Source organism: Oncorhynchus tshawytscha, linkage group LG19 (genome assembly GCF_018296145.1).
Source record: "Oncorhynchus tshawytscha isolate Ot180627B linkage group LG19, Otsh_v2.0, whole genome shotgun sequence".
NCBI classification, from domain to species: Eukaryota; Metazoa; Chordata; class Actinopteri; order Salmoniformes; family Salmonidae; genus Oncorhynchus; species Oncorhynchus tshawytscha.
Window position 1 is genome coordinate 42,066,599 of NC_056447.1, and position 20,729 is coordinate 42,087,327.

The 20,729-nt window shown below is 44.3% G+C and overlaps 1 protein-coding gene and 6 non-coding genes across 7 annotated transcripts; 6 read left to right on the forward strand and 1 right to left on the reverse strand.

The window, feature by feature from the left end:
• Positions 1 to 2,557: 2,557 nt before the first annotated feature.
• On the reverse strand, positions 2,558 to 4,673 carry LOC112242981 (matrix metalloproteinase-15). Its single transcript, XM_042301689.1, has 3 exons — positions 4,588 to 4,673; positions 4,331 to 4,469; positions 2,558 to 2,841 (listed from the first exon to the last, which is right to left on the reverse strand). Exons 1-3 carry the CDS (start codon positions 4,615 to 4,617, stop codon positions 2,558 to 2,560), a joined length of 453 nt encoding a protein of 150 aa, XP_042157623.1. The 5' UTR covers positions 4,618 to 4,673.
• A 5,938-nt stretch (positions 4,674 to 10,611) lies between these two features.
• Positions 10,612 to 10,682, forward strand: trnag-gcc. The gene has a single exon. It is a non-coding gene; the product is annotated as a tRNA-Gly (tRNA).
• Positions 10,683 to 12,409: 1,727 nt separating this feature from the next.
• On the forward strand, positions 12,410 to 12,480 carry trnag-gcc. The gene has a single exon. It is a non-coding gene; the product is annotated as a tRNA-Gly (tRNA).
• Positions 12,481 to 14,208: 1,728 nt separating this feature from the next.
• trnag-gcc lies at positions 14,209 to 14,279 on the forward strand. The gene has a single exon. It is a non-coding gene; the product is annotated as a tRNA-Gly (tRNA).
• A 1,729-nt stretch (positions 14,280 to 16,008) lies between these two features.
• On the forward strand, positions 16,009 to 16,079 carry trnag-gcc. The gene has a single exon. It is a non-coding gene; the product is annotated as a tRNA-Gly (tRNA).
• A 1,728-nt stretch (positions 16,080 to 17,807) lies between these two features.
• Positions 17,808 to 17,878, forward strand: trnag-gcc. Its single transcript has one exon. It is a non-coding gene; the product is annotated as a tRNA-Gly (tRNA).
• A 1,731-nt stretch (positions 17,879 to 19,609) lies between these two features.
• Positions 19,610 to 19,680, forward strand: trnag-gcc. Its single transcript has one exon. It is a non-coding gene; the product is annotated as a tRNA-Gly (tRNA).
• The last annotated feature ends 1,049 nt before the right edge of the window (positions 19,681 to 20,729 follow it).

The window sequence follows — 20,729 nt, forward strand, 5'->3', positions numbered from 1 at the left end:
GGCGATGAGTATGAAGTGAGATCAACGAGAGCGTACAGGTCGCAATGGTGGGTAGTGTATGGGGGCTTTGGTGACCAAACGGATGGCACTGTGATAGACTGCATCCAGTTTGTTGAATAGAGTGTCGGAGGCTATTTTATAGATGACATCACCGAAGTCGAGGATCGGTAGGATGGTCAGTTTTAGGGTATGTTTGGCAACATGAGTGAAGGATGCTTTGCGATATAGGAAGCCGATTCTAGATTTAATTTTGGATTGGAGATGCTTAATATAAGTCTGGAAGGAGAGTTTACAGTCTAACCAGACACCCAGGTATTTGTAGTTGTCCACGTATTCTAAGTCAGAGCCGTCTAGAGTAGTGATGCTGGACGGGCGAGCAGGTGCGGGCAGTGATCGATTGAATAGCATGCATTTAGTTTTACTTGCATTTAAGCAGTTGGAGGCCACAGAAGGCCACGGAAGTTGTATGGCATTGAAGCTCGTCTGGAGGTTAGTTAACACAGTATCCAAGGAGGGGCCAGAAGTATACAGAATGGTGTCGTCTGCGTAGAGGTGGATCAGAGAATCACCAGCAGCAAGAGCAACATCATTGATGTATACAGAAAAGAGAGTCGGCCCGAGAATTGAACCCTGTGGCACACCCATAGAGACTGCCAGAGGTCCGGACAACAGGCCCTCCGATTTGACACACTGAACTCTATCAGAGAAGTAGTTGGTAAACCAGGCGAGGCAATCATTTGAGAAACCAAGGCTGTCGAGTCTGCCAATAAGAATGTTGTGATTGACAGAGTCGGAGCCTTGGCCAGGTCGATGAATACGGCTGCACAGTAATGTCTCTTATCGATGGCGGTTATGATTTAGAACCTTGAGCGTGGCTGAGGTGCACCCACGACCAGCTCTGAAACCAGATTGCATAGCGGAGAAGGTATGGTGGGATTCTAAATGGTCAGTAAACTGTTTGTTAACTTGGCTTTCGAAGACCTTAGAAAGACAGGGTAGGATAGATATAGGTCTGTAGCAGTTTGGGTCTAGAGTGTCACCCCCTTTGAAGAGGGGGATGACCGCGCAGCCTTCCAATCTTTGGGAATCTCAGACGATACGAAAGAGAGTTTGAACAGGCTAGTAATAGGGGTTGCAACAATTTCGGCAGATCATTTTAGAAAGAGAGGGTCCAGATTGTCTAGCCTGGCTGATTTGTAGGGGCCCAGATTTTTCAGCTCTTTCAGAACATCAGCTATCTGGATTTGGGTAAAGGAGAAATGGTGGGGGTGCCAGGCAGTTGACCGGGGTAGGGGTAGCCATATGGAAAGCATGGCCAGCCGTAGAGAAATGCTTATTGAAATTCTCAATTATAGTGGATTTATCGGTGGTGACAGTGTTTCCTAGCCTCAGAGCAGTGGGCAGCTGGGAGGAGGTGCTCTTATTCTCCATGGACTTTACAGTGTCCCAGAACTTTTTTGAGTTAGTACTACAGGATGCAAATTTCTGTTTGAAAAAGCTTGCCTTAGCTTTTCTAACTGCCTGTGTATATTTGTTACTAACTTCCCTGAAAAGTTGCATATCACGGGGGCTATTCGATGCTAATGCAGAACGCCACAGGATGTTTTTGTGCTGGTCAAGGGCAGACAGGTCTGGAGTGAACCAAGGACTGTATCTATTCCTAGTTCTACATTTTTGAGAGGGGCATGCTTATTTAGGATGGTGAGGAAGGCACTTTTAAAGAATAGCCAGGCATCCTCTGCTGACGGGATGAGGTCTATGTCATTCCAGGATACCCCGGCCAGGTCGATTAGAAAGGCCTGCTCGCAGAAGTGTTTCAGGGGCGTTTGACAGTGATGAGGGGTGGTCGTTTGGTCGCAGACCCATTACGGATGCAGGCAATGAGGCAGTGATCGCTGATATCTTGATTGAAAACAGCAGAGGTGTATTTGGAGGGCGAATTAGTTAGGATGACATCTATGAGGGTGCCCGTGTTTACTGATTTGGGGTTGTACCTGGTAGGTTCATTGATAATTTGTGTGAGATTGAGGGCATCAAGCTTAGTTTGTATGTGATGTCATCGCATATGTAGGAGGTGGAACAACATGGTTGGTTAAGGCATATTGAGCAGGGCTAGAGGCTCTACAGTAAAATAAGACAGTAATCACTAACCAGGACAGTAATGGACAAGGCATATTGATATTAGAGCGAGGCATGCGTAGCCAAGTGAACATATATGGGTCCAGTGAGTGGTTGGGCTGGATGGGGACATGGCGATTCAGACAGTTAGCAGGCCGATGCTAACAAGCTAACAGTTAGTAGGCCGGGGCTAAACAAGCTAACAGTTAGCAGGCCGGCAGCTAGCAGTTAGTAGACCGGGGCAAGCTAGCAGTTAGCAGACCGGGGCAAGCTAGCAGTTAGCAGGCCGGGTTAGCAAGCAGTTAGCAGGGGCTAGCATTTAGCAGACCGGGTTAGCAAGCAAGCAGTTAGCCAGGGCTAGCAGTTAGCAGACCGGGCCCGGCAAGCTAGCAGTTAGCAGACCGGGTTAGCAAGTAAGCAGATAGCAGGGGCTAGAAAATTAGCCTTTGGGGGACGTCGCGATGGGGGTAGGTCTGTTTTTGCCTCTTCGTGCGGTGACGTCGCGCCTGAGGGGCCTGTAGTCCTCGGGCAGATTATGTCGGTATTCCAGTCGTAGGGGATCTGCGGGGTTACATGCCCCATACCGGCTGTTGAAGGGGTCCGGATATTGTAGCCCAGGAGTATATTTCGGTGGTAGCAGAGGATGGGACCTTGCCCCACCTGGAGATAAGTTTCGGGTAGTCACTGTCACTGGTGCGAAACTCTTCATCAAAACGCCAGTATCTGCAGGAGAGGAAGGTGACAAGATGGATCATGAAACCGTGTGGTACAAAGGACTAATGACTCACAAGAAACTCCCTTTTCTTCAGTTCTCGGTATTTCAACACTCAGGGCCAAATCTGTTTTCCCTTGACTAGAGGAATGATATTTATCAATAACATTTCAGATTTAAAAAGATTGCTCATCAGTCAGTTAGTTGAGATCAGTTATGGTAGGGTAAATAAAATGAAATAAAATGGTATTGAAAGTCCGTGTTGCCCAGCAACAGGCCCAAAACATCACTGCTCTAGAGGAGATCTGCATGGAGGAATGGGCCAAAATACCAGCAACAGTGTGTGAAAACTTTGTGAAGATTTACAGAAAACGTTCGACCTCTGTCATTGCCAACAAAGGGTATATAACAAAGTATTGAGATAAACTTTTGTTATTGACCAAATACTTATTTTCCACCATAATTTGCAAATAAATTCATTAAAAATCCTAGTGTGATTTTCTGGATTTTTCCCCCTCATTTTGTCTGTCATAGTTGAAGTGTACCTATGATGAAAATTACAGGGCTCTCTCATCTTTTTAAGTGGGAGAACTTGCACAATTGGTGGCTGACTAAATACTTTTTTGCCCCACTGTACATCCTAGACGTCAAGTTAGCAGCGGCAGCTGTAAACGTGGGCTAGGAAAGGACGGACAATCTCCTCAGGAAGACAGGGTACTACAACGAATCAGTTTAACCACAAGACATATTCTTCAAAGGACAAGAGCGATCTCTGCTGGGCAACCCACCCTTCCATCTACGGCCAATCTATCGAAGCGGAGCTCAGAGTAAATATTTCTTGCATTTTCCTTTTTCAAATGTCCGGCTATTTAGAATGCATAAGACTCTGTATTTACGATAGCATAGCTTCATAAGGTCCGATAGAGACCCAATCCATTTGTTCCTCAGTCTTCCGCGCTTTCATTCAAACCCATCCCCTTTTCTTTGTGTAACCAGCTGTAATATCGGTTCATTCCATAAGGGACGTTTTCTTGTATGACATAATTAGTAATCAATGTATGATCCAGCCTGTGTATATGTAATTCTGTGTGATTATTTAGGTATGTAGTAAATAAATAATTAAACCAAAATGTGTATTGCTGATTCAACTTGTTAGCCAGGGTTCGTGAAGATAACCAAGAATTTTACGACGTTCAGATGAGACTGAATAAGGTGACGATGAATAATTGACTGCTATTGATATAAAAGATTACCAGGTCTTTAAGAGTTTATTCGGAAGACAACGGCTCTATAAACATTCTTCCGTGGTCCCCGACTTTCTAGTTAATTACATTTACATCATTAGTTTAATCAGGTAATATTAATTACAGAGAAATTATTTTATAAAATAGCATGTCATATCATTTAATCCGGCATAGCAAAGACACAACAGCACCCATTAGATTTAAACTATTACACATAAAATAAACTTAATATATGAGAATAAAATAAAATACACACCTTTGAAAAAGACACATTTTCCATCATGTCGTTCATAACCAGAGTCTATATCATCAGGTAGTCCAACCCAGAAGACCGAGATAGGCATTGGGTAGTTGTCCAGGACAAGGTTCCTTCTAACTCTCCAGAACCAGCGACCCTGGCAACGACAGAAGATACCATCAGAACATAATCACCTACGTCATCTTCTTTTGGGAGATTAGAATGGAGTATGAAGTAATACATCTATACAAAATTAGACTAGCCCTGCTTCTCACCTTGAAGACGAACATCTCCCCTCGCAGCATGGTGACCGTATCAAAGTCCCCGTCACAGATATTGGGGGCAGTGTGGTCTGGCTGCTTTGGGGGCGACTGTCCATGTTCCGAGGCTCATTCCTCCTGATGTAAGGGGTCACCGGCACTGGATCAGGCCAGGGGATGGTGGGGTCTGGGTAGGGTATCGGAGGGAGGGAGGTGCGGAGGTGGGATCTGGTTCTTGTTGGTCTGGGGTATAGGTAGGCCTGAAGGGGTCTGTCTCAAGGGGACTATCAGGGGTGGTGATGGGGGCTCGGTCTAGAGGAGCAGTGGTGGTGGGGTTTTGGTTTGGGGCAGTGTCATCATCAGCGGTGGCGGGTGGGTCCTGAGTGGGAGCATTGTCTGGAGATCCTGCACAATCCAAGATGATGACATTATAAATGCTATGGGTTTGACAATGAACCTCACATATATCCCTACATGCTTTCTCTGCCCCCACCCCTCTCCCTTTTCAAGTTGTATTAGTCGTATGTACAGGATACACATGGTATACACAGTCCAATGAAATGCTTACTTGCAGGTTCCTTCTCGACCATGCAACGACAATAAGAAATTATAAAAGATAAAGTAAATGGCTCAGTAGAATAGCGCCTTCTCTTGTTAGGGTGCTCTCTCTCATGACCCTGTGAGGGAGGACGTCAATTAAACGGGTTCTACTATGCATGTACACTACCGTTCAAAAGTTTGGGGTCACTTAGAAATGTCCTTGATGGCCAGAAACAAATAACTTTCTTCTGAAACTCATCAGTCTGTCCATGTTCTGAGAAATGAAGGGTATTCCATGCGAGAAAATGCCAAGAAACTGAAGATCTCATACAGCGCTGTGTACTACTCCCTTCACAGAACAGCGCAAACTGGCCCTAACCAGATTGGAAAGAGGAGTGGGAGGCCCCGGTGCACAAATGAGCAAGAGGACAAGTACATTAGAGTGTCTAGTTTGAGAAACAGACGCCTCAAAAGTCCTCAACTGGCAGCTTCATTAAGTAGTACCCGCAAAACACCTGTCTCAACATCAACAATGAAGAGGCGACTCCAGGATGCTGGCCTTCTAGGCAGAGTTGCAAAGAAAAAGCCATATCTCAGACTGGCCAATAAAAACAAAAGATTAAGCTGGGCAAAAGAAGAGACACTGGACAGAGGAACTCTGCCTAGAAGTCCAGCATCCCGGAGTCGCCTCTTCACTGTTGACGTTGATACTGGTGTTTTGCGGGTACTATTTAATGAAGCTAGGCTACCCTGGGGCGGCAGGGTAGCCTAGTGCAACCAGAAGGTTGCAAGTTCAAACCCCCGAGCTGACAAGGTACAAATCTGTCGTTCTGCCCCTGAACAGGCAGTTAACCCACTGTTCCTAGGCCCCTGAACAGGAAGTTATCCCACTGTTCCTAGGCAGTCATTGAAAATAATTATTTGTTCTTAACTTACTTGCCTAGTTAAATAAAGGTTAAAAAAATAGCTGCCAATTGTGGACTTGTGAGGCATCTGTTTCTCAAACTAGACACTCGAATGTACATGCCCTCTTGGTCAGTTGTGCACCCGAGCCTCCCACTCCTCTTTGTATTCTGGTTTGTCCCTTTGCGCTGTTCTGTAATGGGAGATCTTCAGTTTCTTGGCAATTTCTCACATGGAATAATAATAATTCTCAGAACAAGAATAGACTAATGACTTTCAGAAGAAAGTTATTTGTTTCTGGCCATTTTGAGCCTGTAGTCGAACCCACAAATGCTGATGCTCCAGATACTCAACTAGTCTAAAGAAGGACAGTTTTATTGCTTCTTTAAATCAGGACAACAGTTTTCAGCTGCGCTAACATAATTGCAAAAGGGTTTTCTAATGATCAATTAGCCTTTTAAAATGATAAACTTGGATTAGCTAACACAACGTGCCATTGGAACACAGGAGTGATGGTTGCTGATAACAGGCCTCTGTACGCCTGTAGATATTCCATCAAAAATCTGTGATTTCCAGCTACAATGGCTATTTACAACACTAACAATGTCTACACTGTATTTTTGATCAATTTGATGTTATTTTAATAAGCATGTGTGTGCATGTTTATCCGTGTGTGTGTGTGTGTGTGTGTGTGATGGCCTGAGGGCAGGCTCCTCACCATATATCTTCTGTATTTCTCTGGGAGTGAGAAGATCTTTGTGTCCATGTACTGGTAAAGGGAACCATCAGAGTGCCCCAGACCCAGAGCATGGCCTAACTCATGCACCACAACCAGGAAGAGGTCAATACCTGGAGGGAGAGAAATGGGAGAGAGGGAGAGAGAAAAATAGGAAGAGGAGAAAGAAAATGAATATCAAAAGATATCAATAGGATATTCATTTTGAACAAGGAAATAGTAGCGGTAATAGTGATTGAGGGGAAATGGGGGCAAACGGGACGAAATGTCTATCTAACCTGATGGATCGTGGTTGTCAAGGATCCAGGGTTCATCAGCGTCAAAGTGCGTGTCTCCGCCCATCCCGGACCCTGGGTAGTAGGCATGAGCCAGCAAGAACCTGAATCTATGCGGGGCGGGCTGTAGGCCCTGTAGGCCTAGCCATCACCAGCGGATAGCATAGGCCGCACTCCTGAAGATGGCCTATGCACCAAGTTTCCATCCAACCATTTCAGGAGGCTGAATTACCTGACGCATTTAAATAAAATAAAAAATCATTTAAAAAAATAAACTAATGCTGGGCTATGGAAACAGGAAATGCTGTTACAAATGTATAAATACCAACAGATCCATAGCTGATGCAATCTCTATTGCACTCCACACTGCCCTTTCCCACCAGGACAAAAGGAACACTTATGTGAGAATGCTATTTATTAACTACAGCTCAGCTTTCAACACCATAGTACCCTAAAAGCTCGTCACTAAGCTAAGGACCTTGGGACTAAACACCTCCCTCTGCAACTGGATCCTGGACTTCCTGACGGGCCGCCCCCAGGTGGTGAGGGTAGGTAGCAACACATCTGCCATGCTGATCCTCAACACAGCTCCACAGGGGTGTGTGCTCAGTCCCCTCCTGTACTCCCTGTTCACCCATGACTGCATGGCCAGGCACAACTCCAATACCATCGTTAAGTTTGCAGATGACACAACAGTGTCTGATCACCGACGAGACAGCATATAGGGAGGAGGTCCAGAGACCTGGCCGGGTGGTGCCAGAATAACAACCTAACCCTCAACGTAACCAAGACTAAGGAGATGATTGTGGACTACAGGAAAAGGAGGACCGAGCACGCCCCCATTCTCATCGACAGGGCTGTAGTGGAGCAGGTTGAGAGCTTCAAGTTCCTTGGTGTCCACATCAACAACAAACTAGAATGGTCCAAACACACCAAGACAGTTGTGAAGAGGGCACGACAAAGCCTATTCCCCCTCAGGAAACTAAAAGGATTTGGCATGGGTCCTGAGATCCTCAAAAGGTTCTACAGCTGCAACATCGAGAGCATCCTGACTGGTTGAATCACTGCCTGGTATGGCAATTGCTCGGCCTCTGACCTTAAGGCACTACAGAGGGTAGTGCGTACGGCCCATTACATCACTGGGGCTAAGCTGCCTGCCATCCAGGACCTCTACACCAGGTGGTGTCAGAGGAAGGCTATAAAAATGGTCAAAGACCCCAGCCACCCAAGTCATAGACTGTTCTCTCGGAGTGCCAAGTCTAGGACAAAAAGGCTTCTCAACAGTTTTTACCCCCAAGCCATAAGACTCCTGAACAGGTAATTAAATGGCTACCCGAACTATTTGCATTGTGTGCCCCCACCAACCCCTCTTGTTACGCTGCTGTTACTCTGTTTATCATATATGCATAGTCACTAACTATACATTCATGTACATACTACCTCAATTGGGCCGACCATCCAGTGCTCCCGCACATTGGCTAACTGGGCTATCTGCATTGTGTAATGGATATTGCTCTTATATGTCATTTCATAATGTAGTTAGCCTGTCCGAACTGTATTTGCCAGCTGTTGTCTGGAGCGCACGTGCCAAGACCCCATTTGCTATATAACAGATTTTGTGACAAAAACATCGATGGAAACCCATTTAACTAGTATTTTTCAAACGTAAAATGGGAATTTAACCACAAAAGTAATTATGTCCACTACACCATCGCTCACAGACTTCTATCTTCAATAAATCCGATTGGTAGAAATGCATTTCTGGTGGGAAATACAATTTTTTTAAAGCACATTTTAGAATATTCGCATGAAAATATGTCGCAAATTAGATGGAAACCTCGCTAGTGATTACGTGTATTGCACACAAGTGGCATCCAATTTCAAATGTAAACGTGGGGGGAAACTATTTTTGAGTTGTCTACTCAAGATAACGTAGTGAAACGTTTCGATGCGTGTGTGCGTGTTGCCTATGTGAGATGTCATACCACAGATTTGACAGTGCTTCCATTTATTTGCACGTGCTGTTCAAAACAGATCTCCAGATCGGCGCTTGACTAGCCGCCCTTCAAGGAAGTAATGTGATCCGGGTAGTATGGCTACATGAGCAAGCCTGTTAGGACGAAGCGCTGCATTTTGTCAATAGCTTTCCACGCGCAGTCGTAACAGGTTATGCCAAATAAAATTTAAAAAAAGATGGCTTTGAAATACAATTCGGCTTCGAAGCCCGCTATTCTTAGTTTGGGTATCACCGGGTTATAGGGTGTTGGGTCCTGTATTTTACATTATAGCCATTACCATATATATGATTGAATATTATCTGCTGTTGGCTTGTGTGGATGTATGTATGTGTTATGCAACATAGCTGACTTGAAACATTGTTAAAAGTATCAGGGCTATGGGACTTTCTCATGATGGAAAAATACAGAGAAGCATGAAGACAGGAACTGTTCAAATTAGTTGGGAGGGGAGCACATTCAGAGCGGGGTGTTGCGAGAACAAGCGGTCTTTTGTTAGATAACAGGAGCCAGGTGCGAGATAACGGTATGGAGCATGAGAGCCTGGATGTTCTTCACAAGCAACATTTACATTTATCAACAGAAGCTCCAAGAGGCAGGGACCCGCCTGAGCTCCTGCAATAGGCTGAGCAAGTTTAAACCACGCCCAGTCTCTACTGTGATAGGCCAACAGACGGGTTGGAACTGTTTATCACAGTATAAAGAATACTGTTTTACACACATCTTGTCAGTTCCCTGTTCTGCCCTGCGTGGTATTACAGTGAGCCCGTATATACGAAAGCTGCATTTGCCATTTATTACTTAGCTAATAAAAAATACAAAGTATAAAATCGGTGACTCATTGTTATATTTATCCTGATACCAGATTCGAATTTAACTAGCAAGTACACTTCCATCACCTAAACCAGTTCACCTACCCTACCCCCTGCTCGCTAAAAATGCTGTCTACAACGGGCAATATTGTATCGTTGTGTATTCAATTTCGCTTGTGTTCTATTTGGAGGAGGAAATGCGCTTCATTTGAACGAAAGCAGAATATGTAGGAAACGTCTGCGTGATATCATCATAAGACTAACGTTATATACAATTTAAAAATACGATTTTAAATGACTGTATTCGCTATTTTCATTACTTAAGTGACCTGTATCGTTATTAAATAGATTTAGGGCGTGTTTATGAAAACGTGCACCTGATTATTAACCGAGCTGTCAAATTCCCATTTAACAACTCTGAAAATGGTCATCAAGTTGAGATGACTAAACAGCTTGGAGTAACCCTAGATTGTAAACTATCATGGTCAAAACATATTGACGCAGTAGTAGCTAAGACAGGGAGAAGTCTGTCTATAATAAAGCGATGCTCTACCTTCTTAACAACACTATCAACAAGGCAGGTCCTACAGTTTTGTCGCACCTTGACTACTGTTTGACGAGTACTGTTTGACCGGAAAATCGGGCACAACGGAGTGTGAGAAATTCCTTGTTCCCTGACAATGGGGTTCTTCTGTTTTTAGTCACTCCACCAACTCGCATTGTTTGAGGCGGGGAACCCCCTTTAATACCTTATCTAAGCATTGGTGGTTCAGTGGTAGAATTCTCGCCTGCCACGCGGGAGGCCCGGGTTCGATTCCCGGCCAATGCATGTTCCATTTTAGGGCGGCAGGTAGTGTTTCCAGACCTCGCCAGTGACTGTTACTTGTAAAAAAGTCTTAGGGCTAGAGCGGAGGCGAAATTCCTTTTGGACCTTGTGTACATTTTTACTAACGACATGGCACTGACTTTGAGTAAAGCCATGTGTATGCAGATGACTCTACACTATACACGTCAGCTACTACAGCAACTGAAATGACTGCAACACTCAACAAAGAGCCGCAGTTAGTTTCAGAGTGGGTAGCAATGAGTAAGTTAGCCCTAAATATTTATAAAACTAAAAGCATTGTATTTGGAACAAAACACTCACTAAACCCTTAAGCTCAACTAAATCTTGTAATAAGTCACGTGGAAATTGAGCAAGTTGAGATGACTAAACTGCTTGGAGTAACCCTAGATTGTAAACTGTCATGGTCTGTCATAAGTTTTAAGTTTTACGTTCCTCTGCGGACACATCACAGACAAACTGAATTGGTCCACCCACACAGACAGCATCGTGAAGAAGGCGCAGCAGCGCCTCTTCAACCTCAGGAGGCTGAAGAAATTCGGCTTGTCACCAAAAGCACTCACAAACTTCTACAGATGCACAATCGAGAGCATCCTGTCGGGCTGTATCACCGCCTGGTACGGCAACTGCTCCGCCCACAACCGTAAGGCTCTCCAGAGGGTAGTGAGGTCTGCACAACGCATCACCGGGGCAAACTACCTGCCCTCCAGGACACCTACACCACCCGATGTCACAGGAAGGCCATAAAGATCATCAAGGACAACAACCACCCGAGCCACTGCCTGTTCACCCCGCTATCATCCAGAAGGCGAGGTCAGTACAGGTGCATCAAAGCTGGGACCGAGAGACTGAAAAACAGCTTCTATCTCAAGGCCATCAGACTGTTAAACAGCCACCACTAACATTGAGTGGCTGCTGCCAACACACTGACTCAACTCCAGCCACTTTAATAATGGGAATTGATGGGAAATTATGCAAAATATATCACTAGCCACTTTAAACAATGCTACCTAATATAATGTTTACATACCCTACATTATTCATCTCATATGTATATGTATATACTGTACTCTATATCATCTACTGCATCTTTATGTAATACATGTATCACTAGCCACTTTAACTATGCCACTTTGTTTACATACTCATCTCATATGTATATACTGCACTCAATACCATCTACTGAATCTTGCCTATGCCGCTCTGTACCATCACTCACTCATATATCTTTATGTACATATTCTTTATCCCCTTACACTTGTGTCTATAAGGTAGTAGTTTTGGAATTGCTAGCTAGATTACTTGTTGGTTATTACTGCATTGTCGGAACTACAAGCACAAGCATTTCGCTACACTCGCATTAACATCTGCTAACCATGTGTATGTGACAAATAAAATTTGATTTGATTTGATTTAACTCTAGATTGTAAACTGTCATGGTCAAAACATATTGACGCAGTAGTAGCTAAGACAGGGAGAAGTCTGTCTATAATAAAGCGATGCTCTACCTTCTTAACAACACTATCAAAAAGCAGGTCCTACAGTTTTGTCGCACCTTGACTACTGTTTGACGAGTACTGTTTGACCGGAAAATCGGGCACAACGGAGTGTGAGAAATTCCTTGTTCCCTGACAATGGGGTTCTTCTGTTTTTAGTCACTCCACCAACTCGCATTGTTTGAGGCGGGGAACCCCCTTTAATACCTTATCTAAGCATTGGTGGTTCAGTGGTAGAATTCTCGCCTGCCACGCGGGAGGCCCGGGTTCGATTCCCGGCCAATGCATGTTCCATTTTAGGGCGGCAGGTAGTGTTTCCAGACCTCGCCAGTGACTGTTACTTGTAAAAAAGTCTTAGGGCTAGAGCGGAGGCGAAATTCCTTTTGGACCTTGTGTACATTTTTACTAACGACATGGCACTGACTTTGAGTAAAGCCATGTGTATGCAGATGACTCTACACTATACACGTCAGCTACTACAGCAACTGAAATGACTGCAACACTCAACAAAGAGCCGCAGTTAGTTTCAGAGTGGGTAGCAATGAGTAAGTTAGCCCTAAATATTTATAAAACTAAAAGCATTGTATTTGGAACAAAACACTCACTAAACCCTTAAGCTCAACTAAATCTTGTAATAAGTCACGTGGAAATTGAGCAAGTTGAGATGACTAAACTGCTTGGAGTAACCCTAGATTGTAAACTGTCATGGTCTGTCATAAGTTTTAAGTTTTACGTTCCTCGGCGGACACATCACAGACAAACTGAATTGGTCCACCCACACAGACAGCATCGTGAAGAAGGCGCAGCAGCGCCTCTTCAACCTCAGGAGGCTGAAGAAATTCGGCTTGTCACCAAAAGCACTCACAAACTTCTACAGATGCACAATCGAGAGCATCCTGTCGGGCTGTATCACCGCCTGGTACGGCAACTGCTCCGCCCACAACCGTAAGGCTCTCCAGAGGGTAGTGAGGTCTGCACAACGCATCACCGGGGGCAAACTACCTGCCCTCCAGGACACCTACACCACCCGATGTCACAGGAAGGCCATAAAGATCATCAAGGACAACAACCACCCGAGCCACTGCCTGTTCACCCCGCTATCATCCAGAAGGCGAGGTCAGTACAGGTGCATCAAAGCTGGGACCGAGAGACTGAAAAACAGCTTCTATCTCAAGGCCATCAGACTGTTAAACAGCCACCACTAACATTGAGTGGCTGCTGCCAACACACTGACTCAACTCCAGCCACTTTAATAATGGGAATTGATGGGAAATTATGCAAAATATATCACTAGCCACTTTAAACAATGCTACCTAATATAATGTTTACATACCCTACATTATTCATCTCATATGTATATGTATATACTGTACTCTATATCATCTACTGCATCTTTATGTAATACATGTATCACTAGCCACTTTAACTATGCCACTTTGTTTACATACTCATCTCATATGTATATACTGCACTCAATACCATCTACTGAATCTTGCCTATGCCGCTCTGTACCATCACTCACTCATATATCTTTATGTACATATTCTTTATCCCCTTACACTTGTGTCTATAAGGTAGTAGTTTTGGAATTGTTAGCTAGATTACTTGTTGGTTATTACTGCATTGTCGGAACTAGAAGCACAAGCATTTCGCTACACTCGCATTAACATCTGCTAACCATGTGTATGTGACAAATAAAATTTGATTTGATTTGATTTAACTCTAGATTGTAAACTGTCATGGTCAAAACATATTGACGCAGTAGTAGCTAAGACAGGGAGAAGTCTGTCTATAATAAAGCGATGCTCTACCTTCTTAACAACACTATCAACAAGGCAGGTCCTACAGTTTTGTCGCACCTTGACTACTGTTTGACAGTACTGTTTGACCGGAAAATCGGGCACAACGGAGTGTGAGAAATTCCTTGTTCCCTGACAATGGGGTTCTTCTGTTTTTAGTCACTCCACCAACTCGCATTGTTTGAGGCGGGGAACCCCCTTTAATACCTTATCTAAGCATTGGTGGTTCAGTGGTAGAATTCTCGCCTGCCACGCGGGAGGCCCGGGTTCGATTCCCGGCCAATGCATGTTCCATTTTAGGGCGGCAGGTAGTGTTTCCAGACCTCGCCAGTGACTGTTACTTGTAAAAAAGTCTTAGGGCTAGAGCGGAGGCGAAATTCCTTTTGGACCTTGTGTACATTTTTACTAACGACATGGCACTGACTTTGAGTAAAGCCATGTGTATGCAGATGACTCTACACTATACACGTCAGCTACTACAGCAACTGAAATGACTGCAACACTCAACAAAGAGCCGCAGTTAGTTTCAGAGTGGGTAGCAATGAGTAAGTTAGCCCTAAATATTTATAAAACTAAAAGCATTGTATTTGGAACAAAACACTCACTAAACCCTTAAGCTCAACTAAATCTTGTAATAAGTCACGTGGAAATTGAGCAAGTTGAGATGACTAAACTGCTTGGAGTAACCCTAGATTGTAAACTGTCATGGTCTGTCATAAGTTTTAAGTTTTACGTTCCTCGGCGGACACATCACAGACAAACTGAATTGGTCCACCCACACAGACAGCATCGTGAAGAAGGCGCAGCAGCGCCTCTTCAACCTCAGGAGGCTGAAGAAATTCGGCTTGTCACCAAAAGCACTCACAAACTTCTACAGATGCACAATCGAGAGCATCCTGTCGGGCTGTATCACCGCCTGGTACGGCAACTGCTCCGCCCACAACCGTAAGGCTCTCCAGAGGGTAGTGAGGTCTGCACAACGCATCACCGGGGGCAAACTACCTGCCCTCCAGGACACCTACACCACCCGATGTCACAGGAAGGCCATAAAGATCATCAAGGACAACAACCACCCGAGCCACTGCCTGTTCACCCCGCTATCATCCAGAAGGCGAGGTCAGTACAGGTGCATCAAAGCTGGGACCGAGAGACTGAAAAACAGCTTCTATCTCAAGGCCATCAGACTGTTAAACAGCCACCACTAACATTGAGTGGCTGCTGCCAACACACTGACTCAACTCCAGCCACTTTAATAATGGGAATTGATGGGAAATTATGCAAAATATATCACTAGCCACTTTAAACAATGCTACCTAATATAATGTTTACATACCCTACATTATTCATCTCATATGTATATGTATATACTGTACTCTATATCATCTACTGCATCTTTATGTAATACATGTATCACTAGCCACTTTAACTATGCCACTTTGTTTACATACTCATCTCATATGTATATACTGCACTCAATACCATCTACTGAATCTTGCCTATGCCGCTCTGTACCATCACTCACTCATATATCTTTATGTACATATTCTTTATCCCCTTACACTTGTGTCTATAAGGTAGTAGTTTTGGAATTGTTAGCTAGATTACTTGTTGGTTATTACTGCATTGTCGGAACTAGAAGCACAAGCATTTCGCTACACTCGCATTAACATCTGCTAACCATGTGTATGTGACAAATAAAATTTGATTTGATTTGATTTAACTCTAGATTGTAAACTGTCATGGTCAAAACATATTGACGCAGTAGTAGCTAAGACAGGGAGAAGTCTGTCTATAATAAAGCGATGCTCTACCTTCTTAACAACACTATCAACAAGGCAGGTCCTACAGTTTTGTCGCACCTTGACTACTGTTTGACGAGTACTGTTTGACCGGAAAATCGGGCACAACGGAGTGTGAGAAATTCCTTGTTCCCTGACAATGGGGTTCTTCTGTTTTTAGTCACTCCACCAACTCGCATTGTTTGAGGCGGGGAACCCCCTTTAATACCTTATCTAAGCATTGGTGGTTCAGTGGTAGAATTCTCGCCTGCCACGCGGGAGGCCCGGGTTCGATTCCCGGCCAATGCATGTTCCATTTTAGGGCGGCAGGTAGTGTTTCCAGACCTCGCCAGTGACTGTTACTTGTAAAAAAGTCTTAGGGCTAGAGCGGAGGCGAAATTCCTTTTGGACCTTGTGTACATTTTTACTAACGACATGGCACTGACTTTGAGTAAAGCCATGTGTATGCAGATGACTCTACACTATACACGTCAGCTACTACAGCAACTGAAATGACTGCAACACTCAACAAAGAGCCGCAGTTAGTTTCAGAGTGGGTAGCAATGAGTAAGTTAGCCCTAAATATTTATAAAACTAAAAGCATTGTATTTGGAACAAAACACTCACTAAACCCTTAAGCTCAACTAAATCTTGTAATAAGTCACGTGGAAATTGAGCAAGTTGAGATGACTAAACTGCTTGGAGTAACCCTAGATTGTAAACTGTCATGGTCTGTCATAAGTTTTAAGTTTTACGTTCCTCGGCGGACACATCACAGACAAACTGAATTGGTCCACCCACACAGACAGCATCGTGAAGAAGGCGCAGCAGCGCCTCTTCAACCTCAGGAGGCTGAAGAAATTCGGCTTGTCACCAAAAGCACTCACAAACTTCTACAGATGCACAATCGAGAGCATCCTGTCGGGCTGTATCACCGCCTGGTACGGCAACTGCTCCGCCCACAACCGTAAGGCTCTCCAGAGGGTAGTGAGGTCTGCACAACGCATCACCGGGGCAAACTACCTGCCCTCCAGGACACCTACACCACCCGATGTCACAGGAAGGCCATAAAGATCATCAAGGACAACAACCACCCGAGCCACTGCCTGTTCACCCCGCTATCATCCAGAAGGCGAGGTCAGTACAGGTGCATCAAAGCTGGGACCGAGAGACTGAAAAACAGCTTCTATCTCAAGGCCATCAGACTGTTAAACAGCCACCACTAACATTGAGTGGCTGCTGCCAACACACTGACTCAACTCCAGCCACTTTAATAATGGGAATTGATGGGAAATTATGCAAAATATATCACTAGCCACTTTAAACAATGCTACCTAATATAATGTTTACATACCCTACATTATTCATCTCATATGTATATGTATATACTGTACTCTATATCATCTACTGCATCTTTATGTAATACATGTATCACTAGCCACTTTAACTATGCCACTTTGTTTACATACTCATCTCATATGTATATACTGCACTCAATACCATCTACTGAATCTTGCCTATGCCGCTCTGTACCATCACTCACTCATATATCTTTATGTACATATTCTTTATCCCCTTACACTTGTGTCTATAAGGTAGTAGTTTTGGAATTGCTAGCTAGATTACTTGTTGGTTATTACTGCATTGTCGGAACTACAAGCACAAGCATTTCGCTACACTCGCATTAACATCTGCTAACCATGTGTATGTGACAAATAAAATTTGATTTGATTTGATTTAACTCTAGATTGTAAACTGTCATGGTCAAAACATATTGACGCAGTAGTAGCTAAGACAGGGAGAAGTCTGTCTATAATAAAGCGATGCTCTACCTTCTTAACAACACTATCAACAAGGCAGGTCCTACAGTTTTGTCGCACCTTGACTACTGTTTGACGAGTACTGTTTGACCGGAAAATCGGGCACAACGGAGTGTGAGAAATTCCTTGTTCCCTGACAATGGGGTTCTTCTGTTTTTAGTCACTCCACCAACTCGCATTGTTTGAGGCGGGGAACCCCCTTTAATACCTTATCTAAGCATTGGTGGTTCAGTGGTAGAATTCTCGCCTGCCACGCGGGAGGCCCGGGTTCGATTCCCGGCCAATGCATGTTCCATTTTAGGGCGGCAGGTAGTGTTTCCAGACCTCGCCAGTGACTGTTACTTGTAAAAAAGTCTTAGGGCTAGAGCGGAGGCGAAATTCCTTTTGGACCTTGTGTACATTTTTACTAACGACATGGCACTGACTTTGAGTAAAGCCATGTGTATGCAGATGACTCTACACTATACACGTCAGCTACTACAGCAACTGAAATGACTGCAACACTCAACAAAGAGCCGCAGTTAGTTTCAGAGTGGGTAGCAATGAGTAAGTTAGCCCTAAATATTTATAAAACTAAAAGCATTGTATTTGGAACAAAACACTCACTAAACCCTTAAGCTCAACTAAATCTTGTAATAAGTCACGTGGAAATTGAGCAAGTTGAGATGACTAAACTGCTTGGAGTAACCCTAGATTGTAAACTGTCATGGTCTGTCATAAGTTTTAAGTTTTACGTTCCTCGGCGGACACATCACAGACAAACTGAATTGGTCCACCCACACAGACAGCATCGTGAAGAAGGCGCAGCAGCGCCTCTTCAACCTCAGGAGGCTGAAGAAATTCGGCTTGTCACACAAAAGCACTGACAAACTTCTACAGATGCACAATCAGGAGGCATCCTGTCGGGCTGTATCACCGCCTGGTACGGCAACTGCTCCGCCCACAACCGTAAGGCTCTCCAGAGGGTAGTGAGGTCTGCACAACGCATCACCGGGGGCAAACTACCTGCCCTCCAGGACACCTACACCACCCGATGTCACAGGAAGGCCATAAAGATCATCAAGGACAACAACCACCCGAGCCACTGCCTGTTCACCCCGCTATCATCCAGAAGGCGAGGTCAGTACAGGTGCATCAAAGCTGGGACCGAGAGACTGAAAAACAGCTTCTATCTCAAGGCCATCAGACTGTTAAACAGCCACCACTAACATTGAGTGGCTGCTGCCAACACACTGACTCAACTCCAGCCACTTTAATAATGGGAATTGATGGGAAATTATGCAAAATATATCACTAGCCACTTTAAACAATGCTACCTAATATAATGTTTACATACCCTACATTATTCATCTCATATGTATATGTATATACTGTACTCTATATCATCTACTGCATCTTTATGTAATACATGTATCACTAGCCACTTTAACTATGCCACTTTGTTTACATACTCATCTCATATGTATATACTGCACTCAATACCATCTACTGAATCTTGCCTATGCCGCTCTGTACCATCACTCACTCATATATCTTTATGTACATATTCTTTATCCCCTTACACTTGTGTCTATAAGGTAGTAGTTTTGGAATTGTTAGCTAGATTACTTGTTGGTTATTACTGCATTGTCGGAACTACAAGCACAAGCATTTCGCTACACTCGCATTAACATCTGCTAACCATGTGTATGTGACAAATAAAATTAGATTTGATTTGATTTAACTCTAGATTGTAAACTGTCATGGTCAAAACATATTGACGCAGTAGTAGCTAAGACAGGGAGAAGTCTGTCTATAATAAAGCGATGCTCTACCTTCTTAACAACACTATCAACAAGGCAGGTCCTACAGTTTTGTCGCACCTTGACTACTGTTTGACGAGTACTGTTTGACCGGAAAATCGGGCACAACGGAGTGTGAGAAATTCCTTGTTCCCTGACAATGGGGTTCTTCTGTTTTTAGTCACTCCACCAACTCGCATTGTTTGAGGCGGGGAACCCCCTTTAATACCTTATCTAAGCATTGGTGGTTCAGTGGTAGAATTCTCGCCTGCCACGCGGGAGGCCCGGGTTCGATTCCCGGCCAATGCATGTTCCATTTTAGGGCGGCAGGTAGTGTTTCCAGACCTCGCCAGTGACTGTTACTTGTAAAAAAGTCTTAGGGCTAGAGCGGAGGCGAAATTCCTTTTGGACCTTGTGTACATTTTTACTAACGACATGGCACTGACTTTGAGTAAAGCCATGTGTATGCAGATGACTCTACACTATACACGTCAGCTACTACAGCAACTGAAATGACTGCAACACTCAACAAAGAGCCGCAGTTAGTTTCAGAGTGGGTAGCAATGAGTAAGTTAGCCCTAAATATTTATAAAACTAAAAGCATTGTATTTGGAACAAAACACTCACTAAACCCTTAAGCTCAACTAAATCTTGTAATAAGTCACGTGGAAATTGAGCAAGTTGAGATGACTAAACTGCTTGGAGTAACCCTAGATTGTAAACTGTCATGGTCTGTCATAAGTTTTAAGTTTTACGTTCCTCGGCGGACACATCACAGACAAACTGAATTGGTCCACCCACACAGACAGCATCGTGAAGAAGGCGCAGCAGCGCCTCTTCAACCTCAGGAGGCTGAAGAAATTCGGCTTGTCACCAAAAGCACTGACAAACTTCTACAGATGCACAATCGAGAGCATCCTGTCGGGCTGTATCACCGCCTGGTACGGCAACTGCTCCGCCCACAACCGTAAGGCTCTCCAGAGGGTAGTGAGGTCTGCACAACGCATCACCGGGGCAAACTACCTGCCCTCCAGGACACCTACACCACCCGATGTCACAGGAAGGCCATAAAGATCATCAAGGACAACAACCACCCGAGCCACTGCCTGTTCACCCCGCTATCATCCAGAAGGCGAGGTCAGTACAGGTGCATCAAAGCTGGGACCGAGAGACTGAAAAACAGCTTCTATCTCAAGGCCATCAGACTGTTAAACAGCCACCACTAACATTGAGTGGCTGCTGCCAACACACTGACTCAACTCCAGCCACTTTAATAATGGGAATTGATGGGAAATTATGCAAAATATATCACTAGCCACTTTAAACAATGCTACCTAATATAATGTTTACATACCCTA